General features: G+C 41.3%; 1 protein-coding gene across 1 annotated transcript in view; it reads left to right on the top strand.

The window, feature by feature from the left end:
* The window catches only part of LOC117511160 (SEC14-like protein 2), a 41,895-nt gene extending 25,089 nt beyond the window's left edge, over positions 1-16,806 (top strand). The window contains exons 10-12 of the mRNA XM_034171142.1: positions 2,692-2,831; positions 6,067-6,236; positions 15,622-16,806. Of these exons, the coding sequence (XP_034027033.1) occupies positions 2,692-2,831; positions 6,067-6,236; positions 15,622-15,818 (507 nt within the window). The 3' untranslated portion in view covers positions 15,819-16,806. The remainder of the gene's footprint in view (positions 1-2,691; positions 2,832-6,066; positions 6,237-15,621) is intronic.
* The last annotated feature ends 1,306 nt before the right edge of the window (positions 16,807-18,112 follow it).

The following is an 18,112-nucleotide window of genomic DNA, read 5'->3' as shown; positions in this document are numbered from 1 at the left end:
AGAGCTGAAGATGTTGAGATTCTCTTTGGGAGTGACAAGAATGGACAAGATTAGGAATGAACATATCAGAGGGACAGCTCAGGTGGGACGGTTTGAAGACAAAGTCAGAGAAGTGAGATTGAGATGGTTTGGACATGTGCAGAGGAGGGACCCAGGATATATAGGGAGAAGGATGCTGAGAATGGAGCCACCAGGCAGGAGGATAAGAGGGAGGCCAAAGAGGAGGTTTATGGATGTGTTGAAGGAGGACATGCAGGTGGTTGGTATGACAGAGGAAGATACAGAGGACAGGGTGAGATGGAAATGATTGATCTGCTGTGGTGACCCCTAACGGGAACAGCCGAAAGACAAAGAAGAAGACAGCGTCCGGCACACAAAGCAGAATTGTAGTGCGCAGGAGGGCTGAGCCAAAATAGCCTGTCCTGTCCTCGTAGCTGCCAAGTGCTTGTATAAAGGGCTTTTAACAGCCTTTTCTTCACTACAAACATGCCTCTAAAATCCTTGTTTGTCCTTGTAGTAACTCGTACACAAACTGCCCCACGCTGTTGTTGCTAAATTTTGAACTTCTTGAAATTAGCGGCACGCTCAGAGATGAGCCTCGTTAGCTGAACATTCTGCCTCTCAGAGCCACTATTCTCCCACGATTGTTGAATAACTGGACTCGTACCAAAAAAACATGCTATGTGGCTCATTATTCATCCTTCATTATTCGGTGGGACCAGGGCTTTACTTATTTTTCCTACCGCATTGCTTTTAGGTGAACAGCTAGAAGGCTTAGTGTTAGATATGTGCAGCTTGAATAGTCGCACCCTAATAATGATTTTATGGAAGAGAAGACTGACTCCTCATTTGTCACTGTTCTTGTAGATCAATAATTGGGCCCAGGACCCATGAGGAACTCGAGGAGAGAAATTCAAGATACAAGCCTGAAGTGTTTTTGTCTTTGTTCTGTTGTTTTCTTAGCACTTTTATAGTTGACTAGCTGTGTGTCCTCATTGTTGTATGAAATTGTAGAATCCCCCCCCCCCCCAATGTTGTGGAGTGAAACAACTGGATGAATAATTGACAGAAACATGGATTAACTGCCACTTATTAGAAGCTGGTAAAAGGCTCAGCTTTGACATGATTTTCCTAAGATGAGATATTTTGCCATTTTTATTCAAGTCAAACTGTTGTCAGGCTGGTTAAAACGCGTGCTATACTCAACTGGATTTAAACTGGTTCTAAATGAGTCCTGTTGTGAAAATCTCTTAATCCACCCTTTAAAAGTTTCCAGCTGATTATCTCCAAAAGTCCCATAACTCTGCCAGTGCATGTTAAAACCCCCTGCACTTAACCGATACATCACTCTGAAATAGCTAATTTCAAACTTAAAAACATAAATTTTTGAGTGCTAGCACTGCAGTTTAAGAGCATATTTACTGTGACCTGCAGTGGTGTGCCTTTTTAACCACAGCAACTCTTCTTAATCTACTTCTTTTTCAGAACCACTCATAAATATGCTTGCAAACTGAAGATAGAGAACCTTATTTCTTCTGTATTTGAGGCAGCGCTCTCGCATTTGCTCCTTAAGTTTCAGTTACTTTTAATTTTCTGCACAATTTTCTGTACATCTGTAAGGCATGATGTAAAGTTTTTAAACTTTCCTTCCAATGTGACCTTTTATCAGAAATTACCTTATTAATGTTTCACTCTAATACAGTAGATGGTTTGATTATATGTTTTTTTCTGTGTGTACTAATGCCTTTGTTTCTACATTTTCTCTTGTTCTGTGAGGCTGTTTTGTAATTTTGTCCCCAGATATTCACAAACAGAATACAGGTCTGAAAACTTTCTGAACATGCCCAGGACTTAACTTTGTTTAAACCACAAAATTCCAAAAGTTGGAGAAAATGCAGTGTGTGGGGGTCTCAAACTAGTAGCCCGGGGGCTGTAGAAGGCCTGTGAACAGCATTTTATGGCCTGTGATGTGCACTAACGTGTATAATTTAATATGACTTGCTTGATAAGCTGTCATTTTTGTTGTAAGATCCTCATGCACATTATGGTGGGCGTGTACGGGGATACCATTGAACAGCTATGATTTTCTGAAATGTACAGTGGATTCTGAAGGCTATGTGGTCAGCCCTGTTTGTTTACATATGCTAAACATTACAAAAATAAAAAAGGTCAGGGTGATTTTTGTGGAAAGTTTGTTCTCAAAGAATGGAATGTGGAGACACTTGTGGTGGGGATCAAAATCTGTTTTGTTTGTTTGTTTGCACACATTAGTGTTTTATTGATATAGACTTATCGTGCCCAATAGCCCTCAGGTAGTTGAAATTGAAGCCACTGATCTGTGGGATATTTATTTTAGAAATTAGTATTCTGAGATGACATTAAGGATGTCACTGCCTCCTTGTGGTTAGTTCTTGTACTGTATTTGGAAACCACACAACCTGAACACTTTTTTAAATTAATTATATCTAAATAAAGAAAAAAATGAAATATATTAACCCTGGCTGTTTTTATGAGATGCGTTTGAATGTCTAAAACAGGTAAAAATACAAATACAAGTATTCTTTAATAAACAATGGCTCAAGGTCACAGTAAGTGGAGCTTTCTCTCTTGTTTTAAACTATTTCAACATTTATATATTTAAGACTTTGACACCCATGTTTTAACTCTTGTTTTTATGTGACTGTGTTGCAGATAAATCATGTTGGTCCAGTTCCCACCTCTTACTACGTGCGTGACCATGTGAAGGTGGACTATGAGCAGTGTCTGACAGTCAGTCGAGGTTCTTCCCAGCAGTTGGACTATGAGATCCTGTTCCCTGGCTGTGTTCTCAGGTCAGCAGTAGCAGCACTGTTACAGCTTCATATCGAAGTTACAACATTTAGTAAACTTTTTTCTCAGAAGTTCTGTATTTGTGACAGATAAGGTGCCAAAACTGGCAAAATGTACAAAATCAAACCATTTATCACTGGTTGCTGACACAAAAACTCAAGTGTTGGAAGAGCTTCGAGAGGACATTGAAAATTTGGCCTTGGTCTGCCTCGGCGGTTCAGCCAAACAGTCCAATAAACCAGAAATGTTGGTTTTCACCAGTGGTGGACACAGCTAACCAAAAAGTTCACTTCCATAACCATTAATCTGATAACTGAAAAGTTATCTTTTATGACGCTAAACCGATAGACTGCTAAAAAAATGTATCTATGTATCTAACTTTCAGTATTGATTTGGACATGGCCACATCACATTACGCTGTTGGCTTCTGATAAACCAGTTTCACTTTATGCGCCACAGGGGCTGCTGGATAAATTCAAGGATCTAAACACAAAAAGAATGCACAAAAAATGAATGACTAAAAAATAAAACGCCAAACACTGTCATCATCTTTCAAAAGCAGTAAAACACAGTATTAGAGTCACAGTTTTTCTCTGTATTACAGTATATACACCGTCATTTACGAACTAAAAGCTGCTGCTTTTTTCACACGATTTTAACCCTGAGGCTTAAACACCTGAAATATGTCCGTTAAAGCATTGATTGGCAGAGTAAAATACACGTAGTAAATATAAGTGCTTACCTGTTAGTTTCAGTGAGGTTCATTAAATTCTGAAGAAATAATCCACATAAAGCATCCTGATTATCCAAAACGGTGTCTAAGAAAAGTCTCTCTGTAACACAGCTGCGCCGTAGATCTCATGTTTCCCACCAAGTCTTGGCGATTAAATTATGCCGTCAGCCACAAAGAAATAAAATGAAATAATGTTAAAATTAGTCGGTTTTGTTTCTGTGTCGAGCAGATGGTAACACTCACTGTAATGTCCAAAGTGAACCTGAACTACACGATCCACAATGCTCCCTGCGTCGACCGGCCTATCACGTTTTGTGCTTAATGATGAGGTCATCAGCAAGCGACAGCCACAAACACACACTCTCACGAGTGCCACGAGCTTAGCTTATGGCAAGCTAAAAGTGGACGCTCTCATTATGGCCGAACAACTTTCCAGTTTCTGATGATTCTGTGTTAGTACGCGCCTGCGGCCGATGTGCTTGATGAATTCCTGCACAAAAGTAGTTCCCAGATAATTGTGATATATTCCTGTGAGATAATGAGTATATCTCATCTAAATCAATTCTAAAATTTACCAGTAATAAAATTATAAAGAGAACTGAAGTTTTAAGAGTGACCATAATAAATATTTAAGAAACTTAAAGTTTATGAGCATTGCAAACATTGACACGATGGAGTTTGATGCGGAAGAGTTCAGAAAGATACAATTGGAATGGTTTGATTACCATTTACAGTTGGCAGTGAAAGAGTTGGGTGTTAACGTCATGTTAAAGTCAGAACAAGAAGCTGCACTGAAGAGATCTATCTGAGAAGAGACACATTCTGTGTGTTGTTGCTCCAACGAGAGCGGCACGCTGAGCAGGGTGATGAAAGTAGCCCGGTGAGCTTAATCTGTAGGCGAGCTATCCCACAATGGCAAAATAGCAGATATGTCGGTCCAATGAGAACAGCACTCTGAGCAGGGTGCCACAAACATACAACAGACGGACTAAAATGTTTGATTTTAGGGTTTACAAACATTTTGGACCGTTAAACTTTGCTCACTTTACCAACAAAAAAAAATGTTAGCTGACTTAAAGTTATCGGAACTAAATTTATCAGAAGATGATTGGTCCGCTGATGGTTTTAAAAGTTATCTGAAAAGCTAATCCGCTAGCAAAAACATTAGCTTCAATAATTATCAGTTATCGGATTAGCTGAACTGTGCCCAGCACTGGTTTTCATATCCATAAGCTTCCCATTAGACCAACAGTTTCCTGTAATTGGGTGTTAAAATGACTGACAGGTGCCCTTCCACTCTTGAGGTGGCACAGCATATTTGAATAAGAAGCCAAGGTTAGCCTGCCTGATCATTAATTTAGCCCATCTTTACCTCCGCCATCGAAGTTAGAGGAGGTTATGTTTTCACCCCTGTTTGTTTGTGAACAGCCCACAATTTTGCATATATCATTATGAACTTTTACCCGAGATTCATATCCTGATAGGCAAGAACTGGTTCATAGATCAAAGGGCAAAATCAGGAAAAAATCTTGGAAAATTGGAAAAATCCCTATCTTTAACATTGAATGAATTTTAAAAAATCATAACTGTCAAAAAGAGATTAAATTTCTTTCATACTTACATACATACATAGATTATGTAGGATGGTATCCTTTATCGACTGACAAAGTTTGATCTGATTCAGATTACACATTTTGTGGCCATTTAAATTTAACATTGAAAATCCCATTTACTGTATATGTTACATTATATCTTAAACAAACATGCTGAAATGACTCATATTTGAAAGTGAGGTGCAGACTGGCTATCACTATCGCCCGACGAAGTTTGATCCGGATCTGATGTGGATTGTGGATTTTGTGGACATTTGAGTTTAATATTGAATATTAAAGCCCATTTGGTGTACATTTTGCATTATATCTCAGTCAAAAAAGTACCTCAATCACTCTCATTTATGGCTTTGAGGTGCAAACTGGCACTGTGAATGAATACACTAAATTAGATCCACATCTGATCCGTATTGCAGATTTAACAGATATTTGATTTTAACATTGAAAAGCCCTTTTGATATTTTGTATTATATTTTAGCTTAAGAAAGCCACTTCTAACAGGACTTTGACCTTTTAAAATATGTGGTAAAAATATGTGTGAAACCTTAAATTAACTTATTCAATTGGCATTTGTCCCTAATCACAATATTAAAGAATTTTGGTGTGTCTGAGTTTTGAAATCTTAAATAAGTGTACATTTCTGAGACAACCCCAGTTAAATAAAGGTTAACGGATTAATAACAGTCATGTACCTACATGCTTAGCTGACTTAATTTAGTTAGGTTGTGCAGAAAATTGACCATTTTTATGAATATTTTGCTTGATGATCTTGTTCTTTCAGCTGATGTGCAAGGCGCTAAATATCATGTATTTTGAACTCAGTCAAATTTGTAAATGTTTTAAAAGTTAAAGCTGGATGAGATTTTACAGCTTTAAATGACTCTTCACCTTTAGGTGGCAGTTTGCCAGCGAGGGTGCAGATATCGGCTTCGGGGTTTATCTGAAGGCGAAAAAAGGCGAATGGATGAAAGCGGGTCAAATGCAGGAAGTTGTGCACAGTCAGCGCTACAACGCTCACTTAGTGCCCGAAGACGGCTCACTCACTTGTGAACGGCCGGGAGTCTGTGAGTACACCCTTCTGTGATACTAGAAATACAGGAAAGTGCATTTTCTGTGCAGAATGTTACCAAATATATCTGTCTGATATCTAGTGTGTGTGTGTATATGTATGTATGTATGTATGTACACTCAACAAAAATATAAACGCAACACTTTTGGTTTTGCTCCAATTTTGTATGAGATTAACTCAAAGATCTAAAACTTTTTCCACATACACAATATCACCATTTCCCTCAAATATTGTTCACAAACCAGTCTAAATCTGTGATAGTGAGCACTTCTCCTTTGCTGAGATAATCCATCCCACCTCACAGGTGTGCCATATCAAGATGCTGATTAGACACCATGATTAGTGCACAGGTGTGCCTTAGACTGCCCACAATAAAAGGCCACTCTGAAAGGTGCAGTTTTGTTTTACTGGGGGGGGGGATACCAGTCAGTATTTGGTGTGACCACCATTTGCCTCATGCAGTGCAACACATCTCCATCGCATAGAGTTGATCAGGTTGTCAATTGTGGCCTGTGGAATGTTGGTCCACTCCTCTTCAATGGTTGTGCGAAGTTGCTGGATATTGGCAGGAACTGGTACACGCTGTCGTATACGCCGGTCCAGAGCATCCCAAACATGCTCAATGGGTGACATGTCCGGTGAGTATGCCGGCCATGCAAGAACTGGGACATTTTCAGCTTCCAAGAATTGTGTACAGATCCTTGCAACATGGGGCCGTGCATTATCCTGCTGCAACATGAGGTGATGTTCTTGGATGTATGGCACAACAATGGGCCTCAGGATCTCGTCACGGTATCTGTGCATTCAAAATGCCATCAATAAAATGCACCTGTGTTCTTCGTCCATAACAGACGCCTGCCCATACCATAACCCCACCGCCACCATGGGCCACTCGATCCACAAGATTGACATCAGAACACCCACACGACACCACACACGCTGTCTGCCATCTGCCCTGGACAGTGTGAACCGGGATTCAGCCGTGAAGAGAACACCTCTCCAACGTGCCAAATTCCAGCGAATGTGAGCATTTGCCCACTCAAGTCGGTTACGACGACGAACTGGAGTCAGGTCGAGACCCCGATGAGGACGACGAGCATGCAGATGAGCTTCCCTGAGACGGTTTCTGACAGTTTTTGCAGAAATTCTTTGGTTATGCAAACCGATTGTTTCAGCAGCTGTCCGAGTGGCTGGTCTCAGACGATCTTGGAGGTGAACATGCTGGATGTGGAGGTCCTGGGCTGGTGTGATTACACGTGGTCTGCGGTTGTGAGGCTGGTTGGATGTACTGCCAAATTCTCTGAAATGGCTTTGGAGACGGCTTATGGTAGAGAAATGAACATTCAATACACAAGCAACAGCTCTGGTTGACATTCCTGCTGTCAGCATGGGAAATGCACGCACTCTCAAATCTTGCAAGATCTGTGGCATTGTGCTGTGTGATAAAACTGCACCTTTCAGAGTGGCTTTTTATTGTGGGCAGTCTAAGGCACACCTGTGCACTAATCATGGTGTCTAATCAGCATCTTGATATGGCACACCTGTGAGGTTGGATGGATTATCTCAGCAAAGGAGAAGTGCTCACTATCACAGATTTAGACTGGTTTGTGAACAATATTTGAGGGAAATGGTGATATTGTGTATGTGGAAAAAGATTTAGATCTTTGAGTTCATCTCGTACAAAATGGGAGCAAAACCAAAAGTGTTGCGTTTATATTTTTGTTGAGTGTATATATATATATATATATATATATATATATACAAATAAGTATTTGAACACCCTGCGATTTTGCAAGTTCTCCCACTTAGAAATCATGGAGGGGTCTGAAATTTTCATCTTAGGTGCATGTCCACTGTGAGAGACATAATCAAAAAAAAAAAAAAAAAACAAATCCGGAAATCACAATGTATGATTTTTTTTTTTTTTTTTTTTTTTTTTTACCCTGACCCTCAAGGACTACAGATGGAAATTAGCTGTTGCAGCTATAATCTGGTACAAACATCTCTGCTCATAATGTAATTGTATGCTGTCCTTGCACAAATAAATGAAATGAAATGAAACACCTACCAACCAGCAAGAATTCTGGCTCACACAGACCTGTTAATTTTTCTTTAAGAAGCCCTCTTATTCTGCACTCTTTACCTGTATTAATTGCACTTGTTTGAACTTGTTACCTGTATAAAAGACACCTGTTCACACACTCAATCAATCACACTCCAACCTGTCCACCATAGCCAAGACCAAAGAGCTGTCTAAGGACACCAGGGACAAAACTGTAGACCTGCACAAGGCTGGGATGGACTACAGGACTACAGGCAAGCAGCTTGGTAGAAGACAACAACTGTTATGATTATTTATTAGAAAGAGGAAGAAACACAAGATGACTGTCAATCTCCCTCGGTCTGGGATTCCATGCAAGATCTCACTTTGTGGGGTAAAGATGATTCTGAGAAAGCTCAGAACTACACAGGAGGACCTGGTCAATGACCTGAAGAGAGCTGGGACCACAGTCACAAAGATTACATTAGTAACACATGATGCTGTCATAGTTTAAAATCCTGCAGGGCAGCAAGCTCCCCCTGCTCAAGCCAGCACAAGTCCAGGTCCGTTTGAAGTTCACCAGTGACCATCTGGATGATCCAGAAGAGGCATGGGAGAAGGTCATGTGGTCAGATGAGACCAGAATAGAGCTTTTTGGAATCAACTCCACTTACCATGTTTAGAGGATGAGAACAACCCTAAGAAAACCATCCCAACCGTGAAGCATGGGGGTGGAAACATCATGCTCTGGGGGTGCTCTTCTGCAAAGGGGACAGGACGACTGAACCGTATTGAAGGGAGGATGGATGGGGTCATGTATTGTGAGATTTTGGCAAACAACCTCCTTCCCTCAGTAAGAGCATTGAAGATGGGTCATGGCTGGGTCTTCCAGCATGACAATGACCCCAAACACACAGCCAGGGCAACTAAGGAGGGGCTCCGTAAGAAGCATTTCAAGGTCCTGGAGTAGCCTGGCCAGTCTCCAGACCTGAACTCAACAGAAAATCTTTGGAGGGAGCTTAAACTCCAAACCTGAAAGATCTAGAGAAGATCTGTATGGAGGAGTGGACCAAAATCTCTGCTCCAGTGTGTGCAAACCTGGTGAAGAACTACAGGAAACGTTTGACCTCTGTAATTGCAAACAAAGGCTACTGTACCAAATATTAACATTGATTTTCACAGGTGTTCAAATACTTATTTGCAGCAGTAACATAGAAATAAATTATTAAAAAATCATACATTGTGATTTCCGGATTTCTTTTTTTAGATTATGTCTCTCACAGTTTCTAAGTGGGAGAACTTGCAAAATCACAGGGTGTTCAAATACTTATTTTCCTCACCGTATACACACACACACACATACACAGTGGTGGGCACAGCTAACCAAAACGTTAGCTTCGATAACAGCTAATCAGCTAACTGAAAAGTTATCTTTTGTAAAGCTAAACCAATAAACCTCCCAAAAATTTATCAGAAGCTACAGCTAACCAATAACCGATAACTTTCAGGATTGCCTCCGGTACACTTGTAACTACTAACAAGCTGATTTTGAGTTTTAACACCACGATCGTTTCTGGGAACATCGAAGGCAACCACAGACCCAAACAATGAGTCAGCATTTCTGTATTTGTGCACCCTGCCCACTGCAGGAAGCTCCTGTTTACTACATATTTTGCAGCAGTGAAGCAATTGAGAGGGGCAAAGCTCAACTCTACACACACCAAACAAGCCATTATTCCTTAACAGAATACAGCAGTGCTGCAGTGAGGCAGGGGTCTTGGAAAATAAAGCAGTTTTGACTTATGGTTTGATTTAAAATCAAATGAATCCAGATAGAATAACTCTGTTAATGTCAGTTCTGTCATTTGTACAAAGTTAAAATATAACATATCTTTTAATTTTAAATAATGCACTAATTCTGAAGTTTTGTAACAAACACAGACAGATGCCAAAGGGATTATGGGTAAATGAGCCTTTGCTCACACTGAGTGGTTGACTCATTCATTCTATGTAAAAACCAACACGTTAATGTGACGTGACGTGTTGTATCTTCTGGGATATGTTATCTCAGAGGACTCCAGAGGTAGTCGCAAGGTACCGACAGGCCCGAAGGGCAGCAGCCTCTGCTGTGGGGGGAGGCAAAGCAGTAGGTGTGGGAGGAGTTCGGAGTAACCATGGAGAAGGACTTTCGGTCAGCACCAAGGTGCTTCTGGCGGACCGTGAGACACCTCAGGAGGGGAAAACAGGGAGCCATCCAAGCTGTCTACAGTAAGGTTGGGACTCTGTTGACCTCAACTAAGGATTTATTCAGGCGCTGGAAGCAACACTTTGAGGAACTCCTGCATCAGACTGGACTTCCAACTTCCAGCTCTGCCCTCTATTGTAGGGGCAGAGCTGGAATTTGATGGAGGATTTTCATCAATTTCCCTGGTGGAAGTCACTGAGGTAGTCAAACAGCTCCGCAGTGGCAAGGGCCCAGGGGTTGATGAGATCCGTCCAGAAATGCTGAAGGCCCTGGGTGTGGAGGGATTATCTTGGATGAGACGTCGCTTCAACATTGCGTTGAGGTCTGGGACAGTGCCTAAGGAGTGGCAAACTGGGGTGGTGGTCCCCATATTTAAAAAGGGGGACCAGAGAGTGTGTGCCAACTACAGGGGCATCACACTACTCAGCCTTCTTGGTAAAGTCTACTCCAGGGTGCTGGAAAAAAGGATTCGGCCGATAGCCGAACCTCGGATTGAAGAGGAACAATGGGGGTTCCGTCCTGGTCGTGGAACAACCTACCAGCTCTTTACTCTCACAAGGATCCTGAAGGGTGCCTGGGAGTATGCCCACCTAGTCTACATGTGTTTTGTGGACTTGGAGAAGGCATATGATTGGGTAACCTGGGAGATACTGTGGGAGGTGCTGCGGGAGTATGGAGTGAGGGGGTCCTTTTTCAGGGCCATGCAATCTCTGTACTCGCAAAGCAAGAGCTGTGTTCGGGTGCTCGGCAGTAGGTCGGACTTGTTTCCGGTGGAGGTTGGCCTTCGCCAGGGCTGCGCCTTGTCGCCAATCCTGTTTGTGATATTCATGGACAGGATATCGAGGTGTAGTTGAGGGGAGGAGGGTTTCCAGTTTGGTGGGCTCAGGGTCTCATCACTGCTTTTTGTAGATGATGTGGTCTTGTTGGCTTCATCGGCCGGTGACCTCCAACACTCACTGGATTGGTTGGCAGCCGAGTGTGAAGCAGCTGGGATGAGGATCAGCACCTCTAAATCTGAGGCCATGGTTCTCAGCAGGAAACCAATGGATTACCTACGGGTAGGGAATACGGCCTTGCCCCAAGTGAAGGAGTTCAAGTACCTCCGGGTCTTGTTCACGAGTGGGGGACGATGGAGCGTAGCGCAGCAGGGGCGGTATTGCATTCGCTCTACTGTACTGTTGTGACAAGGGAGCTGACCCAATAGGCAATGCTCTCGATCTACTGGTCAGTCTTCGTTCCTACTCTCACCTATGGTCATGTGTGTGGGTCATGAAAGAAAGAACTAGATCGCGGGTACAGGCGGCTGAAATGGGCTTCCTCAGGAGGGTGGCTGGTGTCTCCCTTAGAGATAGTGTGAGAGGTCGGTCATCCGTGGGGAGCTCGCAGTGGAGTCACTGCTCCTTTGCGTTGAAAGGAGCCAGCTGAGGTGGTTCAGGCATCTGGTAAGGATGCCTCCTGGGCGCCTCCCAAGGGAGGTGTTCCAGGCACATCCATCTGGGAGGAGACCCCGGGGAAGACCCAGGACTAGGTGGAGAGATTATATCTCCACACTGGCCTGGGAATGCCTCGGAATCCCCCAGTCAGAGGTGGTCAATGTGGCACGGGAAAGGGAAGTCTGGGGTCCCCTGCTGGAGCTGTTGCCCCCGCAACCCAAACCCAGAAAAGCGGTTGAAGATGAGATGGTGAGATGAGAGATGTGTGTTGGTATTTACATATAAATGTGCTTTTGTAAAATATGCCATTTTATTCATATGTTTAAAAAAAGCCATTTGCAAAAGCCAAAAGTCAAGTTTATTAGACCACCATCTGATATAACCGGGGTCATAATGCATAGAACACTGCCATCTACTGGCGCCCAGATGCTCAGACCCTTACCCATAATCCTTTGTGTACCAGTTTTTTGTTTTTTGCACGCCAGAGACTTGCTGCGGTTTAAACAACAGAATCCACAACGACAATTGAAAATGAACATTATACAACCAAAATGTACATTTTTATTTCTTTTGTTGCAGCCTGTTGCTGCAACAACTCTCAGGTGCGAATACTGCCACGAACATTACTGGCCAGTAGATGGCCGTAGAGACCATGAAAACTTGCCAAAACAAATATTCCAAATAATCTGTGTCTGCTACGTTTAATCTGCGTGGAATTTAATAAATGCAAATGCAGACATCTTATATATATATATTATGCTGGAACAAAGATGACAAACAGTGTTGTAAAGGACAATAACCAGGACATTATAGAGCAAACAGGAAGCGATTGCAACTCACAGTGATTCCAATTGAAAATAATGGAGAAGCAACCTGAGCTTCTTCTGGCATTTTTACATAAAACAAACACAATAACAATGTCTATAAACCCAGAGAATATATTCATACAAAGGATTTAATGCTGTTGTCTGTGTGATCAGAGCATCTCAAATTCATTTCTCCTGTCGTGAATTTTTACCCATAATGCACTAGCACTGCCGAGGCATTTCCACACTAAAACCTTCAAAATTAGTGCAATACTTTAAAACTAAAACATATAAAAAAACTAAAACATATAGCTGATATTTTCACTTTATAAAACTTCAGAAGTGACATTAATTTAAATAACTTGTCCGAAATTAGTTTGGTTAAATTTTAACCATAAGTTAAAACTGTATGCCTCTGGATGACTTAGGTGATATTGCTGGTAAGTTAATATGGTGTCAAGAGCGATTATCTTGTGACCAGTTCTCCTCTGACTGCAGAGAATAGAGCTGTTTATCTGCTACAAAACATTTAACAGGTAACAATGGTTTTTAACTGTTAAAGCTTTATTCACTTCACCTGCAAAAACCTGTTCGCGATCTAAAAATTATCGGACCACAATTTATCGGAAGATAATTGGTACGATGATGGTTTTCGAAGTTATCTGAAAAGCTAATCTGATAATGAAAACATTATCTTAGATAATTAGCGGTTAGCGGATTAGCGGAAGTGTGCCCACCTCTATCTATCTATCTGTATGTGTGTGTGTGTGTGTGTGTGTGTGTACGAGGTCTGTCCAAAAAGTAACGGACCTTTTTATTTTTTTCAAAAACTATATGGATTTGAATCACGTGTGATTGCATCAGCCAAGCTTGAACCTTCGTGCGCATGCGTGAGTTTTTTGGGCAGGCTTTGAGTGAGCACTGGTCCACCCCCCTCGTCGGATTTTTATTGTCACTGAAATGGCTGAGAGACTGCCGCTTTGCTCCATGAAATTTTTTTCAAAAACTGTTAGAGACAGCCAGTTGGAAACCATTCGAAAGATTCAGATGGATTTCGGTGAAGATTCTGTCAGCGTCACACGGATTAAGGAGAGTTAAAACCTTTTTAAACATGGCCCACAGCGGTGGAGGGCGCGCGGCGCACCGAGCGGCCATCGACAGGCTGGAACGACCAGATCATTTCTAAACTGAACGCTGTGTTGATCCGGGACATCGTGTGACTACCACAGAAATGGCAAGAGAGCTGGACATAGCACTTTTGCGGTACATTCCACTGTTACAGGAGATTTTGTAATGAAAGACGTGCGGAGGATTTCGCGCGTCGGCACAGTGCCGCTCATGGCGCGCAAAAAAAAACAAAAAAACAAAACACCTCCATGTTGGAAGTCTCACAGGACATGTGGCATGTCTAGCTGTTACACAATTTCTCGGATACTCACTCGACTGAAAAGCCACCGAAAGCCGTCTGAATCATCTGACTGATAGGGGCCAAACATTTACAAATTAAGAAAACATGAACAAATGCAGAAAACACTATAAATGAAAACATGAAATAAATCTTGCAAACTGGAAAAAAACACTTGAGAATACTAACATAATCTACAGCACATGTAACAGTTTAATTTGGTAATTAATAATCATATTCTGTGCTGCAAATTCAAACAAACTTTTCAAATTTTAACTGACTTTAAGACTTAACAGACTTTAACTGACTTCTGCTCTTCAAATTAAATAATGAAATGTAAAAAATGTAGGTGGCATAAGCTTAACATCATCAATAATGTTTAAAACAAACTAAATTTACTCCGCTCTGCCTGCCAGGCGGAGATGAACAGCGGAGTGATGTGCAGAATTCTCCATCAGTTAAAGTGCTCTGGGCAGAATCCTCTGTGTGTTCATACTTTCATTGTGTTGTGAAGCTTTGCAAAGTGTTTCTACTGTTTGTGTAGGTGCATGGTATTTGCAGCATATGTGTTGTTTTTGTATTTATTTTTCTCAATTTGTAGGATTTTTGTTGTTGTTGTTGATAGAACTACCTGTTTAATTGATGATGCATGTGGGTGTATTTTCATAATTTATTTTGCAGCAACCACCGTAATTTTGTGAGTTATTCTCCTAGTATGAGAATACAGATGTATACGGTAGGTGGGAACTGAACGGCGAGCGTGACGGAAGGGGAGTGTACTGAACGGCGAGCGTGACGGAAGGGGAGTGTACCGAACGGCGAGCGTGACGGAAGGGGGAATGTACCGCACGCCGAGTGTGACGGAAGGGGAATGTCTGTCATTTGGTACATTCCCCTTCCGTCAGAGTTTGTCATTTGTAAATTTGTTTCGGGATGTCTTGTAAAAGCGTTCTGCTGTTTGTAAAAATGTTATGCATTTTGTAATTTTAATTTGCACTTCTTAGCCACCGTACAGATATGACTATATCTTGAAATTTTACTTGTAAAGTGACTGTGTCTTACTAAGTATTGAGTAGATATTTTGAATAGAAATTTGGCAAATATACTTGGTGATTTTTTTTTTGTGTGTGTGTTTTATATTTTTTATTTTTGCAGTGCACAAAAAAAACATTAAAAATGGTCACAGTCAGGCTGTTTGTTTTACTGGGTTGGTTTTAACAGTGTGCACAGAATAAACAAATGTACAGCTGACATACTGCATATGAAGCTTTGTGTATACGTGCACCATATCAGTCCAACACAACAACCACACGAAGGACACACAAAGATGCGGTAATATAACCACAAAATCTGTTTGTCCTCTTGTAGGAAATGTAATTAATCACAAATAATTTCGGACGGTAATGTGGTGAAAGGAGTTCTTTAAGGTCTTGTGTTTTGTGTTCTGCAGACGTGCTGCGATTCGACAACACTTACAGCGTCTTTCAGGCCAAACGAATCAGCTTCACTGTGGAGGTGCTGCTGCCTGAGAAGCTACAGTCCTTACAGACGAACTGTGGATCCAACGTCCACGTACGAGCTGAGGCAGCCACCGGCTGTCAGCAAGACGACGGCACACGGCCGCTCAGTGGTTTACCTGCAGTTTGAGCTTTGAGATGACTCTGTTAGCGTCACTGCTTTTGTGTTATAAGAGGGGAGTTTGTGAGCAACCTCCCTCATGTCCTCAGAAGCTGTAGCTCAGTCTACATCTGAGGATTAGGGTAAACCCAGGTCCTCTGAGGTCAAACAGACTGTGAACCAGATGATGCTCCTCAGATTGGGTCCCCCTGAGTTCTGATCTACATACAATCCCAACTTTCTGCTCACTGATTTGTGAAGACCACCAATCGATGGGTTTGAAACCTTCACTTGTTTAAGTGTCCGTTGATGAACTGGGATGCTGTTGGGACCACTCCAGGTACTTAAGTCACCACTAACACAATTATGCTCTTGAAAACAGTCACACTGCACTTTATGAATTGCTATTTTTAAGCAGCTTTGGTTGAATCTGCTACTGAAGCTCAGTATTTTTGGAAGAACATTTAGTATTTTTAAATAAGAAGCTACACACTGATGTAGCAGCCAGCTCAGAATGTAACACAATCTAAAATTCACACAACTTCAGGCAGAGATTGTGTCCTATCATGTTGAAGAACTGGCAGGATTTCCTTTAAGTACTGGGTAGAAATTTATGTTGTCTACCACTAGGTGGCAGCACTGCAGAGTAAATCCCAGTGTGCCTTGAGAGAAAGAGAGTGGCAACATGAGTCGAAAAAATTGGTCATGTGCCATCTTGGGTTCAAAATAGTGTTTGCTGTTAATGAGTCTGCATGTAAGTGCAGCTATATTTTTATTTATTCACTGAAAATGCCAGGTTGTTGTGCATTTGGAGGCACAAATAGACACAACAAGGGCTTCAAGATGTACAGATTCCCTTCAGATCTGAACACAAGACAAATTTGGGAGAAGCGATTTCATCATCAAAGCTTTGACAGGTAAATGTATTGTTCAGTCCCATGTGCAGTAAAACTCACCTAAACCGTCATCGTATAAACCAGATATTCACAGTCACCGCACAAAAAAGTCCCAAAGTTTTTGTATTGTTTTCCATGTAATAAACACTATATAACTGATTTTGTACATTGGATTTTTTGCTCACATCGGATAAAATGTCCCGTCCGATTGCAATGTATTGCCATTAAACCCCTCGCATGTGGGACTAGAGTCATTTCCATGATTAAAAGTCCGACTGTTAATTATTTTTCACACTGTGCTCAGACTCGGACCTGCAGCCTGACGTGCACCTGTTAAATCGGACACAGCAAAAGGCTGTGATTTCACACTTCACTGCTTTCAGTCCTTCATCTCTCATCATATTTTAATAGTTTTTTACAGTGTGCACGCTGATTACATTTTGATAATGGATCAAATACATTTGGCAGAAAAAAAAATTTTAGAGGAAATTTTGACCTGGTCATTAAATGAGGTGCAGGTCCCAATTCAGGATTCCCTGTAGATGTTCGGCGCCTCCTAACGGTAACTAATCTGTTATATACATATAACTAATTTTGTCTGTTTTATACATGTAACGGATTTTGTTCAACGGATTTTTCGCTCACATCAGATAAAATGTCCCGTCCGATCACAATGTATTTCCATTAAAAACCATGAGCAGTCTGGATGTGCAGAGGTACAAATTAAAGTTCAGCTCTGACACTCGCCAATTTGTGGAAAGTGGGAGAGGAGTCATTTCTGTGATTAAAAATCAGACCGTTTATTGTTTTCAAACCGTGTTCAGACTGGGAAACTGAAGCCTGACGTGCACCTGTTAAATCAGACACAGATTTTCTGCTTTCAAGCCTTTGTTTGCCATCATATTATAATAGTTTTTACAGTGCGAGCGCTGATTATAAATGGATCAGAAACGTCTGCACATTTACAACGAAGTTGTTAAAAGAGGAAAATATACAGCTTACCTTTGATTTGGAGGTGATGAATGTAAAAGAAAAAAAGCTTGTTGAGGGTCAAATTAGTCCAGAATAAAGCATAATCCAGAGACGGAGAACTTTAGAACTGTCACGCACGTCATTGCATGACTCGGAGTTACAGCTGTATAAATCAGGCTTTAAATTAATAAATCATAAATTTTTAATTTATTTAAATTTAATAGCTTAACTATTTTTATATTTATTTTGATAGCACCTGTATCTGGACGTGTTGCTGTATGTTGTTAAAAAATTTCAAAAAATGTTGAAAAAATTAAAGGTCCATTCAGTAGTTCAGCGCAGTTGAACCCAAAGTGGCACCATGTTCTGAGTTGACACTGCTCTCTCTAATCATGGCACTCTAGTGAATCCTATACATGCCCCCTGGAGGGGAGCCAGCCACCACAATTTACTTCT

Source organism: Thalassophryne amazonica, chromosome 5 (genome assembly GCF_902500255.1).
Source record: "Thalassophryne amazonica chromosome 5, fThaAma1.1, whole genome shotgun sequence".
Classification (NCBI taxonomy): Eukaryota; Metazoa; Chordata; class Actinopteri; order Batrachoidiformes; family Batrachoididae; genus Thalassophryne; species Thalassophryne amazonica.
Note: the sequence above shows the minus strand (reverse complement) of the source record. Positions and strands in the feature narration are given on the sequence as shown.